Source organism: Seriola aureovittata, chromosome 19, assembly GCF_021018895.1.
Source record: "Seriola aureovittata isolate HTS-2021-v1 ecotype China chromosome 19, ASM2101889v1, whole genome shotgun sequence".
Lineage (NCBI taxonomy): Eukaryota > Metazoa > Chordata > Actinopteri > Carangiformes > Carangidae > Seriola > Seriola aureovittata.
The window spans coordinates 8,202,156-8,223,193 of NC_079382.1; the positions used below are offsets into that span (position 1 = coordinate 8,202,156).

Genomic DNA, 21,038 nt, shown 5'->3' on the forward strand with positions numbered 1-21,038 from the left:
TGGTTCAACTTTGATCCACTGTACTTAACATTTACGCACGAGGAGTTTTACAGTGCAGTGGGTGATTATGGCTCATTATGATTACGGCTAACTAAAAAATGTTTTTCTTCCAAAGAAATGTTTAAGAAAACCTGACTGGACATGATTATGGTAAAACTATATCAATAGATAGGATTGACAGCAAAAACTTCAAACTTAAGACCGTTTGTTTTAAAAAAAAAAATTTCCTTTAAAAAGTTGATGTCACAAGCCACACAGTCTAAGAAACGCTGACAGCTTTTTTTATTTTTATTTTTTCATTCTAACAATAGCAATTTTCAGCATGTGCGTTTGTGTCAAACATGTCGGGGGGGGGGGGGGGTTGGGGGTGTAAATGCGTCACTGACACAAAGGGGTGTGAGGCTCACCAGTTGTGGATGAGATGTTGACGTCAATGCTGATCTCAGGGATGCCTCCACCCTTCAGCGCCGCCACGCAGGTGTATGTGCCGAAGTCGGTGAACTTGAGGTCTATGATGTCCAGGTTGGTGGTCCCCGGGGAGATGTCAGGGTCCGTCTGGGTGATGACCATACGCTCCGAGCTCCGCAGGGCACGCCCGTTCTTCAGCCAGCTAAACGTCAGCTCCTCTGGTGGGGTCGCCTCCACCTGGGAGTCATTCAGTATGTTATTTTGCATTGCATTGCATTGAAGAATGATTTACTTTAACTTGTTTGTTTTTTTTGCATAGATGTGTGTTTTTACTTAATTATACCTGACAAGATATCTTGACTTCACGTCCAATCTGGATGTTGTCGTCATTGTGGTAGGGGTCAGGAGTGATCCAGAATCGGCCCTTTTTCAAAGCTGTGAAGGGAAATTCCATTTGATCAGAACTAGATACACATTTGTACACCGAACTTGTTTTTTTTTTTTTTCTCCGTAAGCCTGCGACATGCTGCAATAACAAACCCTGAGACATTCTCTAGGTTGTGCCTCCCCTTGTTATATTGACGTGATTTCTGAGATGTAATCCCAAAGACAGCATTTTATGGATTTTTTAAATAGATTTTTTTCAGAGATCTTTGCTCAATGTCCACACTTGAGCTGTAAATTGCTGTTATGCATCTCCGGTGGATACGCTATAAATCTGACGCTGTTACTCGCACCTGCTCAGCCTTTGCACACTTCACACGCTGTTCAAAGGCACAGAGAGACTGGATCGTGGCACAGCTACCTGAAATAACTGATCTAAGCAAATATGATTTTTGCTCATCTAGATGTGTTACTTCAGCGCCACGGTCGTAAAAAGTGGTTTTGAACCAGAAATGTAAGAGTAGTCATTGATATGACAACTGTAACTGTTCTTTTAGAACAACACCTGAAAGTTTAGCTTTTGATGCAGCAGATAGGTCAAACAGAGAACTTAATAGATGAAGAAGAATCCTGTGTTTGTTTTAAACACTGAAGCTTTGAAGCAACAATAATAATCATTGCTACGGACTGAAGAATCCTACAGCGTTCGAGCAGGTTCACACACACACACACACACACACACACACACACACACACACACACACACACACACACGTATACTGTGAAATTGGAGAGATACCTAACAAAATATCCACCATTTCTAATCCAATTTGGTTTGCAAACTCCATTTTCAAAGCATAGCCTCTCTGAATGGAAAAAAGAAGATGATTTCATTATAATGCATGCTGTATTGGTTCCAAACCCTGCGCCTACTGTTCAATTCATCTCCTCAGCAAAAAAAGATGACGGCACCATGGAAATCTTTTCATCTAGCAATTCCCAAGTGACATTATCATATTCAGTTTGGTAAAGGGAAAACGAAAACAAAACCTGCGTGTCAGATTTAAACACAGGAAATTGAAAGTGCAAAACATTGTGATGCCTGCCGAGCTGCACGTTGAGGGGTGAAACGACTGACACATGCCTCCTTGACATGATCTTCCTCCTCACGTTTGAAATCAGTGCCGGCAGCCAGAGAATCCTATTTCTGACGCGTGTCAGATACAAATATTACAATCATGTCAACACACACCACTGAGCACTTGCATTCATTCTTGTATCCTATATACTTCTGTTCAAGTCGCTGGCTATCAAGCCCCGTTGTATGTAATTCAGTAGTACTGGCATGGTAACTGTGGCAATTAGCATAATATGATATGCAGCATATCTGTGACCTTTATAGATGTGAAGATAATACAAGGCATCACCAACACCCCACGTTTATTTCCCATTTGGGTTCAGCTCTGTATCACAGTGCACATCTACTACGTACGTCAAGATTCAATTTCCTTAAAGCCGACACACACTGTGTAAGGTTGATGAAACAATACTAAGTCTGTGGTGGAAGCCGTTAAGTGAGCATAGCTTTTCCTTCAGTCATACATGTCAGGCAGCTGGAGACAGAGCTGTAGTTATATCTTGACAGTTTGAAAAGGTTTTTGCGTGCAGCGACATCTGCAGCAGAGTTGGAGGCTTCTTCTTAAGGAAGAATTATCTCATCCACTCCGCGCACACATGCATTTTCACACATCTGCGTGAGTCATTGTGCTGTCACAGGTGACAGAGGATAAACATTTGGATTAACTGCTTTCCTCTTTTTCCATTCCTCTGGCTCAAGTAAATTCCTCTCTGAACTTAAACTGTAACACAACTAAGCATTTAACACTCACAGACCCAGCTCTGCTTTACAGCAAAGCCAGATTTAATCTTGTTCATGAAGTCCTCTGTCAGACGAATGACAGTTGTGATTTCTTTCTGTGGTAAATGTTGTGAATGGCCACACAAATAATTGTCAGTGCTGTGGAATTGAAATGTTGGTAGCGTAAAGCTGAATAAATACTTCTCCACAATGCTTCCCCACAAAATTGGACCTTTTGGCCAAATTAAATTGTGGAGCTGTGTAGATACACTTAACTGACCACAGGATGTGATGAATCCAACTCTGAAGTGGCCTAATGCCCCTGCTTAATCACTATTGAGCGTAAATGGCCATGTAGACTGTTTTGATCTAATGGTTGGGGCAATGAGGAGCTGTGCACCAATCATGGATTAGGCCTATAATTATGTAATTATCAAGTGTTTATTGTGTAGCAAGTGAAGTTTTTTCTTATCCCTTTCTTACTATATTGTAGCCCTATATTTATACCCCTTACTTTAACTGGTGATTTACTAGTCAGGCTGGTACCTCAGTGGAAAGGGTGAAAGGTAAACACTCATTGGTTTCAGTGTGTCTCAAGGTTTTTCTCAGGCAATATCAAGAGTATCAGGTTAGATTGTTCCTAAAAAAAAAAAAAGCTGATGAAAATTAACCTTAAAAAAAAAAAAAAAAAAAAACTCTGGGTGACCTTGAACAGCACTGGGTGGCACAACTTTTCCATTCACACTTGATAGTACAGCCAGTGACGCAATAACAAGAACATCAAGAGAATATTTGTAATATTCCTCTGTAGTTTGAAAGTGAATACGTGCGTCTCCCTAACTCCATGCTCTGAACACCGGTCAATTATCATATATATAGTATTCTCACCATCTGCTTGTATGTTTATGATTAACAGGTTGTGAAGCGATTACTGACATAAGGAGAGAACAGATTATAGTCCCACTGACCTGTGCGCTCATGTTCCACTTTTTAATATCTATGATAATACCAGCACAGCAAGGAGGCCTGCAACATTACCATACTGTGCGAGAATGTCTGGTCACAGGTCATTCACATGTCATTTACTATTAGACAATAGTTCACTGTGTGGATTGCAACCGAGGTTGTGCTACGGACCCTATGCATGTGGTAGATAAGACAGCCAGAGCCTCAGGTGGAGGAGGTCTATCTGTAACACACAGCCAGTGTCTCTGTGTCTCGTGGTCAGTTAGTCTCTCTTAGTGGCACAGATGTAATCGGGATCTACAATGTGAGTCAGGTAAGATGTGTTGACTTAGGTTTCCAATAGTCTTCACACATGTATGACCCTGTGCCGTGTGAGGATTCTGGGGTTAAACAGGTCCAGCGGACAGCTTCAGATAGATTCGGAGTGGCATTACTGGTTAACTTGATAACTGTATTGGTTTTCACTTTTCTTCTTGATGCATCCAGCATAAATAAAAATGCTTCTGCTTAACACAGCTGGGTCTCCCAAAACTTCTTCTAGCCGCTCACAAGATTTCCATCAGTCACCATCAAGCATTAAAGCTAATATCAATTCTATTTTCACTTTTTCTAAAAAAAAGAAAAGGAAAAAAAAGCAGCACACTTTGTTTAATGATGTGAAAAATGTGATTTAGGCTACTGGGAAGTAATTTGCAGAAAATTAGAGGAAATAAATCTCAGACTTACTGCAAGACTTACTATATATCAACTTTGTTAAGAAATATAGTCAACCATGTAAGGTGCAGAGGTACATTTTAATTTGAAAATCCACTGCTCTCAGCACTCGCACATTCAGACTCCACAACCACAGATCTCAAGTATTAGTTAAACTGGGAGTAAAAATGAATGATTACATCTTGGTGGTCACTTTTCTGTCCCCTACTTTTCCAAGACTTTTCCTCGTGGTGACTCAGCTTTCCCTGCAGAGCTGCAGTGCACGTCAAAATAGTCAGTGCTGCATATGTGCACTCATGCATATTTCAGAACCGGTTCCCTCACTGCCTCCTCCACATTCAAACCTCCTTTCCTGCCATTTTATCTGACCATAAATATTGAATTGCAAGTAGGCATTCCTGTAAATCGACTACATTTGTGTACAAGAGAGATAAGTGGGCATTACTTCCCCTGGTTGTAGTAAATTTTGCTGGACAGCTGCAGTGACTAAAATGGTGCCTGTTCCTTTATGCATGGGAGAGAATCTAAAACTCTGAGATATTTTAAAAGGCTGTGGTGAGTGTGTGAGGTGAGAAGTGCCGAGTTGGGAGACTATATCAGGGCGATCCTTCATTTCTGATAACCAATTCATGGCAAAAGTCAGATGAATCTTTAACAAAGGCTCTGCTTGGAGACAGAAGTTTCCCATTTGCTCTTGAGGCAAACTCTGTCTCCAACTATTGTTACACAGTTTCCTCAACATCTTCAATATCTTATATGAGTATAGTGGATGTAAGTAAGTAAGCACTTTATTCTAGAAAGACATTGTGCAATCCAGCACTATAACTTTGTAATAAACATTAATGCGCCTTTGTAAAGTATGAGAAGGCAATCTCAACTCAAGGTCCACTTACTAGCTTTTTTTTCCAGACTTCTTTAAGTAGTGCCATGCAGGCTTCATTAGCGGACTGAGTTTTGCTCAGTTGTCATGGAGATGGATCTGTTAACATGGGAGCTCAAATCTATCTCCATGACGACTGAGTAGGGTTTTTTTTTTTTTCCTCTCTCTCTCTCCCTCAGTTGGTTTAATACATATGTAGATACAGTCCACAGCCCATTAGTTGCTAACTAGGGCTGTACTCAAATCAGAATTTTTCATTTAATGTCAACTCTCGGGGTTTTATCTGCAAGACTCACGTCATCTGTGACGTGAAAACATCAGACTTCCACACGGTCAAAGAAATAAAAAGTAGCGCTCTTGGTCATAGTTCAGCAATGAAATAACAGCACTCCCTGAAGTGTCTCTCCTCCCTGGCTCCTGAAAGCACTGTCAGTCAAAGCAGACATTGCACTGGACGGCAGTAGAGGAAGTGGAGCTAGTGTTTGGTTCATAAGTGGTTTATCTGACTGTACTAACAGTCAGGAGCTGATAGCACTAGAGCAGCACACGGGAACATGTTGCTCAGCCTTTCGTTTCCACCACCCTTTTCTCTATTTCTGTTGGTTATTTTTGTGATTTTAAGACAAGACCCAGTTAGTAAAAATTAATACTCTATGTAGAATGAGGCAGCTTTGACTCATTGAGTTTTAAAAGGGGTAGCCGTACTGCTAATGCTACCACTACACGGCTTGCTTTGACTGCTCCTCTCTGTAACTTTACTGTCAGCCCTCAAGTCACCTTCTTATACGTGCAGGTGCAGATGTTTATGGCGCCAGAGGTAAATTTGTGATGCCACTGTGTGTTTTGGTTTTCTGATGCATATCATCCCTACAATTTAGCAAACTCAGGCTCCATAAGAAAAAGATAAGATGTACCTTTATTGATCCCCGGAGAGGAAATTCAAATGTGATATGCTTAAAAAGCTAGTGAATGTGGCTTGAGTTGAGTTGTTGTTGTCACACAAACTATTTCCAAGGTCAAGAATGAGCTTTCATGCCAAAAACCTTACATTGTTAAATTGTTGTTGAAAGTGGTCTGGATTCAACTCCATAGAGATTCTTAAGGCAGCATCCTGACTCAAAAATAAACATAAAGATGAATCTTTATAAAGAACATGTTTACTGTTTGTATTATATGTCAAATAGTAAGAGGTCACAGAAAAATTAATTTACACCATACCACAGCTTCTTTAGCGTGGACTATGCGGCGTCTGCTTTACTAAAGCAAGGTATGATAAGCAGTATTTACGCACTCTTCTCAGGCACCACTGAAGGAAATCTAGTGTTATTTTTAAACGCATTGACAGTATCATGAGCGCTGGGGCACAAAACACAAGTCAACATTTGCACAAACAAATTTGGCATGCATTATTGATGAATTTTGGAAGCTGGTTCCCTTTTATCATCATCAGAGCTTCCTGTCATTGAACCTTGACTGTGGCAACATGCCAAGGAGGAAAAAACACCCACTATGGGGGCACTTACAGGAGCTACTTTGTTCATGGTAACATCAAGAGAAGACATGGACGTCCTGTTTGTGTTTACGTTTGCATTACATGGCTACCGTATGTACCCCATTGCTTGATAGGAGGCTTGCTTGAGATTGAATGCAGTTCAGTGGTGATCCAGCGGCTATTCAAGGCATTCTTTCAGATCATTACTGTACATACTGCAGTGTTCCCACGTTCCTTTTTTTTTTTTAATAAACTGAGGTGCTTTTGCCTGCAGTGAGCCTGTATGATTCTCCATAGCTTTAATAGCCTGTGGGAATAATGGGTGGCCTGTACATGAAAAGCGCAGATAATCACACAAAGAGAAAAGCCCTGGTTGAGGCCTTCTTCTAAAGAGAGCTCATGTCACACTGCAGGATTACAATACCACCTCAGGGGAGCTTCTTAGCAGGGCAAAAGTACACACAGCCCTGACATACTGGCTATGACATGCACGTATGTACGCACATAATGATGAAGAAACAATGGCATCAGTTATGCGTGCACAGACACACACACGCACATACACGTGCAGCAACACTACCAGAAAAAGGATACGGGAGTGTGTTTTTCTCTCTCTAGTGCATTCTCTCTGCCTTTGTCTGGTGAAGAAGGAAGACGGGTCTTTCACTCCACTGTCCCTCTGAATCATTATCCTCTTGTTTACCCATCAGTCCTTCTCATTTTTCAGTCAGTCCTGTCTGTCCGTCTCACAGCAGGCCTCATACTGTGCTCTCCATTCATTCTCGTGGAGAATATCAGCGTGTGAAGCTGAACTCATCTCTCAGAGCCAGATGGATGTCTCTCTAACTGCCACTCTCCCCTGCCTCATCTGCTCCACTCAAGGTTAAACACAAAAAAGGACAACGGGCATTAGCATGGTTCAAAACACAAGGCATTCACACATGATCGCATACACACATTCGCCATCCAAACACCTTTCATTTTCCTGTTATCACTCCATGCATCTTCACATTAGCACTAACACGTTCCCCATGCATCAGCACCTTTACAATATCATGGCTTCTCACACATGTCCGTTCTTGGCGGGAAAATAAAGTCCTAAATGCTACTCTCAACCTTCAGGATGACCTCTGGCTTTAATTTATGCTGAACAGGATTCACATGCACACACAGGCACTGAATGCACAAACAAAACAGGCACGAGCACATGTACAGGCACACTCATACACACACAAATACATTCACACACAGACGGTCCTTAGGGCCGCAGCCCAAGAGACTGGCCTGCCTGCGCCAGTTCTGGCCATCCAGCCATTAAATCTGGCATTCATGAATGGAAATATATTCAGCTTTCAACCAGAATTTATTCCAAAGCAAATTTGATAAGGGTCATTCACATGTTGATTCACATGCTGACAGCCAGGTTTTTACAAGGCACGTCATGATTGTTTTCTCCCCACCAGACAGTCTAAATATAAACAGCGGGGAGCTCACACTGAAAAAGATTGCATTTTTGCTTGTCTACGTATAACAGCAAGCTTCCAATCAGAGTTACAAAGTGTGGATGGTAGCTAGTGTGTTTGACTTTGTATTTATGCTTGAATGTGTGTCTGTGTGTGGAATCAGATGTGTCTACGTTAGCAGGTCAGAATGATGGATGTCTTGGGCGTAAAAGCCTCATACCTGAATTTGTCAGGAATTCCTGGAGGAATTTGTCGAGAAAATCCAACAACAACGCTGGAGTGATTGAGTTTGTATCTTTGATAGCTACAGGAATGGTAATTTCTCTACATCACACAGGGGGGAAACACACTTCTGTTGGGACTCATTCAAGAGACCAGATGTTTCTTTGCTCCACAGACAAAGGAACTCACTTCCCCACAGTTCCTCACTGTTCACACCTGGGGACGACCCTCCCCCAGGGACCTCACTGACCAGTCAGTGTTGGTCAGTGTGTGACATGTGACCACCTAGGGTGTCACCAAACAGAACCAGATCTCCTGTTCTCTCTGTTCTTTCTCTTCTTTCTTCTCTTCTCGGCTCCCCGCTCCTGCTCTCCCCTCTTGGCTCTTCAAGGGGCAACAAGGCCCCAGCCCAGGTCAGCTCTGCTACCTGAGACAACAGCTCTCTTGTCGGCCTGCTCACAGCAGACTGCAACACGCCTCTCCTCAACAGCAGCGACCTGCTTAGCATTAACTTCGAGTAAACCAAGTTCTCGTCAGAATCAGCAGCTACGACACAAGTCCAGCCAGCTGATTTTCCAAGCAACAGGAGTCAGAGCAGAGTTAGCGTGGAACAGTTAACTCTGTGAGGAGAACAGAGGAGATAACAGAGGAAGTCACACAGCCACACAGGACCTTACTCCACCAGGAAGCCTCCCAACTCACTGGACAACAACACTGGAAATGACCTCTTTGTTTGTTCCAAGGACTGGGTAACGTTACCTGACTGGGCCTAACCTTTCCCAGCACAGCAGAGAACAGCACAGCTATAAGTAGCAGAAGTCTTAACTTTGTTAATGTTCCTGTTGGTAATGTCTTGTTGCTGTAATGTTTGCTTAGTTTGTGGTTAGTCATACAGTTAATCGGGTACTTGTATGTTCACACACATTCGTGTAGTACGTCTCAGTTCTAGAACCTGCATGAAGCTAACCTCCTCCCTCTAACCTGGTACCTTTAGATTACAAAGAAACTCACACCTTCCCTTCCCCACACACCAGGTGGTCTCAGCTGCCATTTTGAGTAGTTTCTTTGTCTACCACCATCTTGGGTAGTCTTCTTTGTTCATGTCATGTGGTCACAGTGACCACTTTGAAACGGCCATCTTGCCTTTGTCTGTGTCCCCACAGACACACACACATACACACACCTGTATAGATTTGACATTGTTATTTTACTCTGTTCCATTGTAAATAAATGTCTTTAAGTATAACTATTGGTGTGTTTAATGTTGAACAAGGGTGAATATTGCCAACCTCTACTCAGCAGAATTCCAATCCTTCAATTTTAATTTACTGTTGATATGGTGATTTGGTTATAGTTATTTAGGTAATTATTAATCAGAGTTCCAGATTAACAGTAATAATTTGAGACTGAAACAATATTGGCTATTTTGCCTATTAGTTTAGGCTGGTGCCCTTAGGACTCTAATTCATTTTGAAGTTATAATTTAATATTAATATTTTATCATTATATATTTTCTTTTAATATAATATTTTCTTAATTTATGATAGCCAACCAAAAATCCAACATTTATGGTGTCCAGCTCGTGAAGCAGAGCTCAGACCCAACACTGCTTTATGAAGAGGGGAAACACATGCACACAGATGGCTGTGTGTAGGTGTGTGTGTGTGCATGTGTGTGTGTGTACGAGTGCAGGGAGACATGAAAACAAAATGCCAGGCCAGCTGCCTATTTCAACAGACAGTTCTGTCTCAACTCACCAACTCTCCATTTGAGAGCTGCCTACCCGTATTTGATACTGAACAGAAAAAAGAAAGAAACCACCAGCACAGAGTATCTTTGCATTGTCGTAGCTGATATATCACAAACTGGAGTCTGCTTTGTTGAGGCCAGAATGGACTCAAGTGGCTGGGGAAAGCAGGGTATTGACCTGCATTTGAAGACGTGTTGCGGACCCTTAATCCATAAAAAGGATCTTGTCAGCAGGGTGATGCGATGCCAGTAGCCTGCTGGGATGGCTGTGGAGATGGCCAAGCCCTGGAAGGCAGTCTGGCTGGTGGGACAGTATGGCCAGAGAAACTACCATCTGCTGGGGAGAGATGTGTGTTTTCACACACACAGCCCCCTTTGGCAACAGCAGTTTGAGAGGGCTTCTCAAGGACTAGAGTGGAGGGTGAACGGAGCTGAGGCAGGCAACGATGAGGCCACAGAGTGACCCTGCAAAACACGCGAAACAAACTCAGTGTAGCAGAACCAAATTTGGTATTTGACACACATGTGCAGTATGTGCACATGAAGGTCAACAAAAACGCAGAGAGACTGACGACCAGCATTTATGCCCAAGTGCTTATAACTACACATTTCAACAACATTTCAGCCTTCGTGGTCCAGCATACACACCTACAAACATATAATACCAAATTTTTTGCACTCTTGATTTTGAAGTATTAAAGACTGAAAATGAAATCAACAGGCACAACAGAAAGTATATGTGAAAATGTATTAGTAAGAGTGTGCAAATTCTCACACAAAGACACAGGCATTCATTCTCTCTTTCCATGCCTCTATTTCACATGCGCGCAGACACACACACACACACACACACACACACACACACACACACACACACGCACACACACAAAGAACAACTAAAGGTCTGCCTGTGCTCTAGCCTCGAGCCTGGCTTATCCTCTTTCAATTTTTCTTTTCTCCTCACTTCAAAGTATCACGTCAGTAAAAAAGTTGCCAGTGAAGTGACTGCACTGTGTGTTTCGTCAAACACAATTAAAATAAATGCACATTTTTCACAAGTGAATATGGCATTTATTTTCATGAACAATCTAACCAACTGCAAAAGAAGCAACATGTGAGATTTAGTCACCATGGAACAGCGGGAGGTGCGGTACAATCAATTCAAATGCCATGGCTCTACTGTATATGCAGTGCTTGTAGTTAGGCCACAGTCTTTACTGTATAATTGGCTGCACTGATGCATGATTGATTCACATATCCGCTGCGCCTCCAACTGTGATTTCACTTGAAGGGTTTGATATTTTAAGGGCTGCACCGTTTTTGTTTTTTTCACACTTTGTTTTATGGTGGGTTTAGACCAATTTAACACAACATGGAGTGAAGTTAAAATCAAAGAAGAAAAACATCCCTTTGTCACTAAACGCAAACATCGAACAGTATCCATGGTGATGGAGGTTTCCTGCTAAAGGTGGAAATTCTGTGCACACCCATCCCAAACCTACCACTTAGGAGAGATGCTGTTTTGATGCAGCACGACACTCAGTAACAGAAGGGATCAGTATGATAAAGTGTCACAGACATGCTGCAAAAACATGCATAAATGATTGAGAAAATATTCAAATAAAGGGTGCATCATGGACAGGGTTTGGTTTTAAGACATCAGTCGCAGAGTCGGAATTTAATTATCAGTAGACTTGTCATGCTGATATATTGTACACCTCGAAATGAGACAAGTCTGTGAGGAGGAGTATGGTTGAGAATACTATTACTAGAGCATGTCCTGCTGATGTTTGCATTGTGCTTCAAGTGACAGCTAAAATCCATTATACTGCGTAGTATCACTGCGGTATGTCATGTGATCCATGTCATGAGACATTTGGTCATATTTCTACCATTGTACAGCTCTACCGCCCACCCTCGCTATCTGCTGCATGTTGATCCCAAAATTGCATTTGCGTCAGTGACAGCTCATCAGACTCAGGAGAGCGCCTCGGAGATGTGCGATAACATGCTGAACTCATCTCCTGTCAATTAGTGATGTCAGACAGAGCCCTCCCTCTTTCCAACTGACTGTTTCTCGTAGCTTATCAGTCTGTCGTATAAATAAAATAAAGACAGTTATACTTTTGGCTTTTATAGCGTCTATGGCTCTGGTGACGGTTTGTTGGACAAAGGGATGCTTTGTCGTCCTTTCTAATTGGCTTTGGTTTGATAATCAATATGTCTCAATGTCCAAGCTAAATTAAAATGCCATTTAGGTATGTTGATCCAAAATTTGCACTTAGTGACAGTTTGTCAAACTCAGGACAGAGTTTTTGTCATTTAAGCTCCTTCACCCTGTTCTTAAGTGATAACTATTGATTCAACACCTGCACTGACAAGAGGCACTATTCATCAGTCTCAGGACAATGTACCCCATTTACTTTCTGTTTTTATTGATCCTAAATTTGCCTTGTCACATATTGATTAATTATGTAATTTAAGCATCTCCCTATTTTGTTTTAAGACTGCCTGGATGTCTTGTTTTCACCCCTAATTCACATTAAAATGTGTGATTACTCATTGACTAGATTTACTCAGAACAGTTTCTCGTCTGTTGTTAATCTATTTACGCCCTCTCCTGTCTGAATGCTTTTTGTTTAGACATCCACAGTAAATTGTTGGGACAACTTTTAGGCTTAAGAAGAATATACAAGGCTACTGATCAATGTTCATCTCTCTTTAATGGATGAATCATCATGTCTGTGTTTTGAAGTTGAATGACGGATATGATGAATCCAGAAGGCGTCAGAGCTCCAGCGAATGTATTCGGACAATGTGTATGAAATTTAAAGAGCTAACAGTGAGAAAGGAGAGGGCAGGGTCAAGGCGCCAATCGGTTGCAGCTTGCACAAATTGAATGCTTGTTTTTCCATAAAGCCCTGAACTGCATAATCAATGACTGTGTGCCCTGCATGACATTTAGTGAAGCAGAATAATGCATGTTTGTCCTGTTTAACTTTTAACAAGTACCGGAGATGATGCTCTGCAGCCCTAAATGTGACACATTTCATCAGTGTCCATTCAAACATCATATTTAGTTAAGAAATATTTTTCATCAATTTCCTGATAATACTTCACTGCGATGAAAACCATTGTGAGCTCCAGACATCACATCGATGAGAACGTGAGACTTACTGCAGCGACTGCCTGCAGTGAGCGCTGACTTATTTGTTCCCACGGGACACCTGACGCCTTCCCTTTGATGTAAGCCTCTCACTTCTTAAGTCCTCAACTATATGGGCACTTTCACAATACAGAGAAGGAGTTTATCTGTCGTGGGGGCCATCAGAAATGATTTGTTGATGATTTGATTTTCATCCAAGGGAGTATATGGCTGCTTAAATAGATGCTTCCAAAGAGGCTGAGCACAGAGGCGACCTGATGATGGAGCTGTGGCATAATCTCTGAGATGAAAGGAGAAAACTCTGTGAGAAAAACTTACATTTCTGAGCCAATCTGCTAAACTCTGATTCAAATGCTCTCCATTTGTGTGTGTATGATGTTCTTCGGAAAGTTAAAATGTAAACACGATAAGCTTTTTGAATTTGGATCATCCTATGAATGCTGTTTTGTTTGTGAGGCTTCCATTAATCAATGCATCTTTTTATTCACCTGCAGGAGGTTCCTGCAGCTTCATATTCAGGGTGTTGGGATCCTCTGTTATGTCACAGATGAAAGCCTAGTCACACACCACCCTTAATCCCCAAGCTTAGTAATAGCAGCCGATTTAAGAGTATGAAAGTCAATTTCCTCATGCATCATTTCGCATCTGTGCAGGACTTATAACAAAACAGCTTTTCTTTACAGATGGTGAAATTGCCTGTCTTGGGTGTTAACCTTCAAAGTTTTTGTAGCATTTTACTGTACATATCACGTGTCACGTGTTCAGAACTAAAAGTGCCCTCCACCTTCTGTGTTTCCACTTTGATTACAAACTGTCAATATGATAAATATGCAAAAAGTGATACTCTGATTTCCCTAATGAGCTACATCAAGATCAGATATTCCTCTGCCTCCTGTGCCACTCAGGTGATGAGCAGCCTGGAAAAAACTGTTTTCTTAATAACAGCCAAAGAGGCAGAATTGGCTCTCGCCCTGCTGCTCTTCTTAAATTGGTGTTAACCACTCTTTGAATCAGTGTATTTTAATTAATAGTTTCACATTCTTGCCTCAGCATTGCCCTTGACTGTCTTCACATAGATTGAGCAGTAATAACAGTGCGACCTGATACTCTCAGGCTGTAAAATGTCATATCTGAGGGACGTTCAGTGATACTGTGACTTAATTAAATATAAATTATAATATCATTATAATAATCTAAATACAAAATTATGAACAAACTTTAACAGCATGCATTGCAATATGGCTGAATTATCTAATCACTGAACAAATAAGGTAAATAAGAGAAAAATATGTGCAGTCATACAAAATGTACACTCACATATTATATAGATCCATCTATTATTTCATACTTGTTCCCAACTTTACCTTTACACCCATGATTCAACTGTTTCTTTGCCATTTCTACCACCCATTCTGTCTATATGGCTCCCCAAAGTGTTCAATATTAAACAAAGAAAGAAAGAAACAAATAAATAAATAAATAGACATGAAATAATAATATTAACTAACCACCAATAAATTATGCAATAAAGAAATTACAAACTCAACTCGTTGCAAAAATCCATTCTTGTTTCTTTTAATGCGACATTTTGGTTCATGTCACTTTTCATGACAGCAGTGTTGTCACTGACCCACACCTTTCAGCTATCACATGTGCTCTTAGCCAGTTTTAGAAGAATCATCAACTGCTAACCGAAATTAGCCAGCTAGCACCTGCTTGGTACAGCAAAGACAATGTCAAAGTAACACAAAGTTATTCTTAAATAGGAGCTGTGGCTATAAATAAAAGCAGAAGTTAGTTAATATCATTGTGACCACATTAACTAACCTCTACTTTTACTTATCTTAACGCGATGGCGCTACCTTACGAGTCTGCCAACTAGCATGGTGAAACACCGGTGACAGCTTGATAAAGTGACATTGAGAAGTGTCATTGGGGAAAAAGCCATTATAAAGCAAAATTTTTCATTTTGAAATGAAATAAGTGAAATATGTATGATGTTATATACATAAAATATATATGAAAAATTAACTATAGAAATAACATTTCATAATACTGAGTTAAATATGTATTACATTATTCAGCTATTTGTCTTTTTATATGTTTTACTCAAATCTATTCAGATGATTATCTTTTTTAATTAATATTGAACACTTTGGGGCTCCATACATCTGGTCACGCAGTCATGCCTTCTCACCTCGCACCACAATGGTGGTGGACTTCTTGGCCGGGTTTCCCACATTGTTGCTGGCCACGCAACTGTACGCCCCCGCCTCGTCTGAGGTGATGGCCGGCAGCGTGAGCGTGCCCCCCTTCACCACGCTCCTCTGTGGCAGGCTGTCATTGCTGCTGACCCAGGTGAGTATGGGAGGAGGCTCCCCCCCTGTGGTGATGCACACCAACGACACCGTCTGGCCAGGATTCACCACGATTGGATCCTCCACCAGCAGCTTGATGGATGGGGAGGCTGTGGAGGAAGAGAGTTAAGAAAGATTGGCAGAAGATGGACAACTTCGACAGTTACAGTATAACTCTGCTGAGAGAGTGCACACCACTTCATCTGTCTATTTCCATGTCATCTACATTTATTAAGGCACCGTTGTGGATTTTCATATTGCAAAATAGTGATAAAATTATATATCAATTTAAGGTACATTATGCATGCTATGCAGAAAGGCAATAGCCTGAGAGCCTCTCTTACCTGTCTTATTAGTGAGTCTGAAGATAACACTGCGGTCAGGGATCCCACACACATTTCTGACAGAGGCGATGCAGCTGTAGTTCGCGTAGTCTTGAGGACGCAGGTTCTTCAGCTTCAAAATCTTTGTTTCCCCCTGCAGCTCAGACCAAACCAACACTGGTATGCAAATGTGTGCAAAAATATCAACATAATCAAGTAAAAGAAATGCAGGAAACTAGGTACTGGGAAAGAGATGGCAAAGGCCAAACAGCTCCAAAGAAAGGTCAAAGAGATGAATATGTATACAGTTTTAATGAAGCAAAAAGTGAGAGGAAAAGGCAGCTGAGTTCAAGAATATTACTGTAAAATCACTATGAAAAATGGCGCTCGTATTTCGCAAGAAAATTAATGTGTCAACTTTCTCAATACCGACGTGTGGATTACCATCCAGTCAATGGCCTTTCAGTATTTTTGCCATTCAGCCACAGAAATATGGATGGGCTCAGTAGGGGATCCCTCCACAAAAACGGCTATTGCACTGAGAATGTGTGTTTGAATCCAGCCGGGCCTGTTAGCGGCGAGCCCCGCCCAGAAGGTTATGATGAGAAAGCGAAACCTTTGATGTGGCTGACTCCGGAGTGCGGGTGTCAGGGTGGGGGTTGGGGGGATGCTGCAGATTAAAACATGAGTCAGCCACACGCTGAGGCAGTGCACACAACATGGCAATCACTCACGTCTTTCAAACCCTTTCATATCCAATGATGCTCATGGATAACTTAATTTTATTAGATTAGCAACCCACGCTCCACTTCCTTTCTTTCTTCTGTCACCTCCTCTGCTTCAGAGCAGATATCAGGAGATGGGGTCCATGGTATTCAGTGTGCAAGCTTTACTCCCAGCAGGGGATAAGGGTGGGAGGGATTGGAGGAAAAATCTATTTGGAAAATGCAAGGGGCAGAGAGAGGAATGGAAAGGACAAACACATTACACTGAGCTGGAGAGCAGGGTTTGATGGACGTATTGATGGAAAGATTGAACACTAAAGACATGAGCTTCAGGAACAGGATGTATGGCTGTCAGTAAAAGGGCAAAGAAATAATAAAGGAGTGTATTGTCACTGTCAGGCAAAAATATTTTACCTCCAGCTTCTTTTTCAAATTTTAACTTCATTTTAAATTATTTAAATGCTCATCTTTGGGAAGATGAAGGACAGAGTCAAAGCCGGCTAGGCAGACTTAAAAATGCATGGCAGTGAAAATGAAAATTAGGGCCTTTTTCATGCTAGCAGCAGGAGGACTTGTTGGCTTCGTAGGGGGGCAAGAAAATGAGTGAGCAAATGGAAGCAAAAAGTTATAGAAAAATGTCATAATTGACATAAATGTGATGTGCGCCTCAGCTGGGTGATGAGTGTTATGTTGCTAATTGGGCTTTAAATGTCTACCTCCTCAAGATCAAGACAGCATGCTAAAATAGAACATCACACCACAAGAAAACATCAAACCCCGTCAGAACCATCAAAACATATTGAACACTGTAAAGAAGTGAAAATATGACGATAGATGAGAGATGGCGCCATTATAGCCTTGATGATTGTGCTATTCTGAGGCACTGTGTGGAGAAAACGATGGCACGAGAGGTGGAGGGGAAAGTAACAGACAGCAGAAAGGACAGGGTTTCTACAATAAAAGCACAGCTCTGGGCCTCATTTAATTGTGAACCAGTTCTACACAGAGAGTTTGAAATGCCACCTCTGCATTTCTACAGTAACAGTGGGGATATAAAAACGTTTGTTAGGCTGAAAAGGTGCGCCGGAGTGAAGCTGGGATAAAGAATAACGGAAGGAAGAAGGTATAAAGACGAATTTAACACATAAATCCTGGACTGACTGGACTCGCCATGACACTATAGGCTCCATTTGGGTCAGTTCTGAATTTGTTAATTGTCTGTGGAAATTTCAGGCCAGTTCAAGTATATTGTTAAAAAGTAATGTTATTAGCCAATTATAATAGCAAATTACTAGGAGTTTAGTCAGGATTTATTTAGGGTTGGACTCACACAAAGCTAATCTCTGGGTTTGGGTTGCACTCAAATTTTCAGACCCAATTAAAGCTTTAATAGAGGGCAGGATGAAAGAGCGAGGAAAAGAGCAAAGAGGTATGGAGAGCAGGATAGAGATGGGAGGAGTGTCTGATGAGGCCCGGTTGTGCAGCTTCTTCAGTCCCCTTCACCCACTCCATTAGTTCCCAGCCATCTTTCTCCATTTGGCCAAACATCAATTTCACTTCCTTTTTCCTCTCCCTCTCTCTCTGTTTCTTAAGCCTCTTTTCCCCTCTCGTATGTCTTTTTTTCGGTCTCGTAGATTTCCATTCTCTCTGACGCCCAATTCCACATACAAATCACATTCAGTTCAATCAATTCAAAAACTACAATTCCCTTCCTAGTGACAGAACAATCTGAGTCAGTTTCTTTGTTGACTGCACAAGACCCTTTTTAGAACAAAGCCTCGCAGTTTCCAGATTGTGAAGAAAATCCACTCGCTCAATTGAAGGAACTGATTGTGACGGGGGCCCCAATCTTTCTGTGTCTGCAAGTTTGTGAAACTGGGCTAGTGAAATGAATATGGCTATTCATAGGGGTTAATGAGTACAACTTTTGCCGTCCCATAGCAGAGCAAAGGGACGGCGCTCTTACTCGAGGTACAAAAAAAACTCTTATTCCCAAAACATAAAAGGCAAATGAAACGGCGGTGCTTTTATTACGGTTTTTCACAGTGTAATTTGTCACCCTCGCAACAAGATGTGTTCATTCATCAATTCATCACCATTGTGAAATCAGGAAGAGTTTGTGTGCGTATTGTGACGACTTGTTATCGCACTCTACTCCTCATCAAAAGAAGGTGAGGTCATCATTTACATATTTTAAAGCCCTACTGCGGGCGCTGTGTCATAGAAATGTGCAAAAACTGCTTTAGTTTTGTTTTCTGTGCAATGAGATCAAAACATTATCAAGCTTGTTTTCACATCCTCTCACTTCTGTATCAACTTATTTGTTCTCTCTGCAGTTTGGAGAGGGAGGGCAAAAGGTGTCCTGTCTTCATGGCAACAAACACAAAACACCATGAAAAGACAAAGTCAAAGTCAAAGTTCATATGCTATTTTCGTCCATGTTGCCTCTGTCTTACCTGTGTGAAAAACGGCTCGTAGATCTCCACGCCTTTGTCCGAGCCCTGTGTCAGGACCTCTCTCCCGCGGTGCCAGCTGTAGCGGACGGGCGGGTTGGAATTGGCCACGCAGCGCAGGAACACAGTCCTCTCATAGTAGAACTGTTCCTTAGCTTCCCCTATGCTCTGGTGCACCGTCACCACCGGGTCATCGAGGTCTGTGAGAGAAGCGCACACACACGCACACACACACGCACACACACAAGAGGAGGAAACTATTAATAAACACTTTTCCCGTGAGTTCAACTGACGGACGGGTAAATGACTTCTTGACGATCAATCAATCACGCTGGCCACATTTCAGGCATAAATATATACATATTTGCTCAGCTGTTGTAGTGATGATAAACAAATCAGGTTTGAGATCCTCATATTGCCAGTAAATACAATCTCCCTCAATCCGTGTTTCTTGATTGCGGCGCAAAGGTCTGACCGAAGGGGTCACAATCCTCATCGCATTAGGGGAGCCAGTTATCGGCATGCACGCAGGGGTCGATGCGTGAAAGGAGGTGAGAGGCCCGCTACTTGAACTACTTAAGTCAATAGGATACAACCCAAGGGCACATTGAATTCCCAATCAATGAGCGAGCTGCTATGTGTTCCAAGTCGCACTCCATTGTGAGCTTCAAACATGAGCGAGGATGACAAATACTGTGCACGAAATGATGTTTGATGTCCATCACTTCAAAAGAATAATGTTTGGCTGGCCTCCGCTCTGATTTTGGCTCTCCGTGATTTGACACATCTGCTGCTCTAACCCATTTCCCAACAGATCTGAGGGAAGTTTTACACCAACACTAGACAGTTGGTTATTTGAGGAAGCGCTTGTGGTTGATTAAATGGATTCAAAGTTAATCATCTTACCCGGCTATCACATTAAGCCTTGGCAAATGGTGTTCATCATAGCTGTGGTGTCTTTTAGCATGCTAATACTCGCCTTTTAGATTATGTCCATTTGCACGCTCAAAGAACGAGGGGAGCTAGCTGTTTCCCTTTCATCTCCGTCCGAGATGCAATCAGTTTTTAACACGAGCAAAAAGGCAATTTAAGGGAGAGGATGAGGGAAGCTAATGCAAGTTATCCCTCATGCTAAAATTCTAACTGATAAAGGCTGACCTTTTGCATATGAAGGAAAAAGTGATTGAGTGTATTAATGAGTGAGTTAGTGTATCAGTGAGTGAGCAACAAAGTGGATGATTGAGTGATTGAGAGAGTCTGTGAGTCAGAGAGTGCAAACAGCTTACAGTAAATGAATATCCAAATCTATAATGATTATAAGCCTCCAGAGAAAAACTACACGTGCCTGAGGTAATATTAATGGATGAATTCATCACTTTTAATTCAGTAGCTGCCCACCCCTGGATTTGCTGAGGATCAGGTCCTAATCAAGGTGCCTGTGGGCCACAGCACACAGCATCCAGCCTCGACGCACCAGCCAGAGAATGCTGATTCCTCAGTTTCATTAAAGACATGTTCTGCCCTACAGCCCCTTAATCAAAATCCAGCAGCGGTCAATACTTCATCCAGGATCCATTACAGTGTCTCGGGTAAGAGCAATTACCTTTTGGGGGGTGGGGAAAAATAGGGGAGGGGGTGACAACGCTCCAGAGAAGACAGAGCGATTGCAGGGCCATTTTAGAGGAGCAGATTGCTCTAAGTAAATACACGGATTCATTATAGAGAGGAGGAGGAGAGTATGAAACCTACATCTTATCTCTGGCTCTTCCCAGCTTCTCTCTCATCTGTTTCCTGCATCAAGTAGTCAATTTACTAAGTGTGGCAGGAATGGAGTGATTCATTGACAGCGCTATCTACCTTGGGATACACGTGTCTTTC

At 41.9% G+C, this 21,038-nt stretch overlaps 1 protein-coding gene across 2 annotated transcripts in view; it reads right to left on the reverse strand.

The window, feature by feature from the left end:
- The window catches only part of LOC130187502 (MAM domain-containing glycosylphosphatidylinositol anchor protein 2-like), a 173,370-nt gene that overhangs the window by 67,798 nt on the left and 84,534 nt on the right, over window positions 1-21,038 (reverse strand). For both annotated transcript variants that reach the window (XM_056405174.1, XM_056405173.1), the window contains exons 4-8: window positions 19,164-19,360; window positions 16,004-16,136; window positions 15,500-15,769; window positions 752-843; window positions 408-645 (exon numbers count right to left, since the gene is read on the reverse strand). In XM_056405174.1, coding sequence (XP_056261149.1) covers window positions 408-645; window positions 752-843; window positions 15,500-15,769; window positions 16,004-16,136; window positions 19,164-19,360 — 930 coding nt within the window. The remainder of the gene's footprint in view (window positions 1-407; window positions 646-751; window positions 844-15,499; window positions 15,770-16,003; window positions 16,137-19,163; window positions 19,361-21,038) is intronic.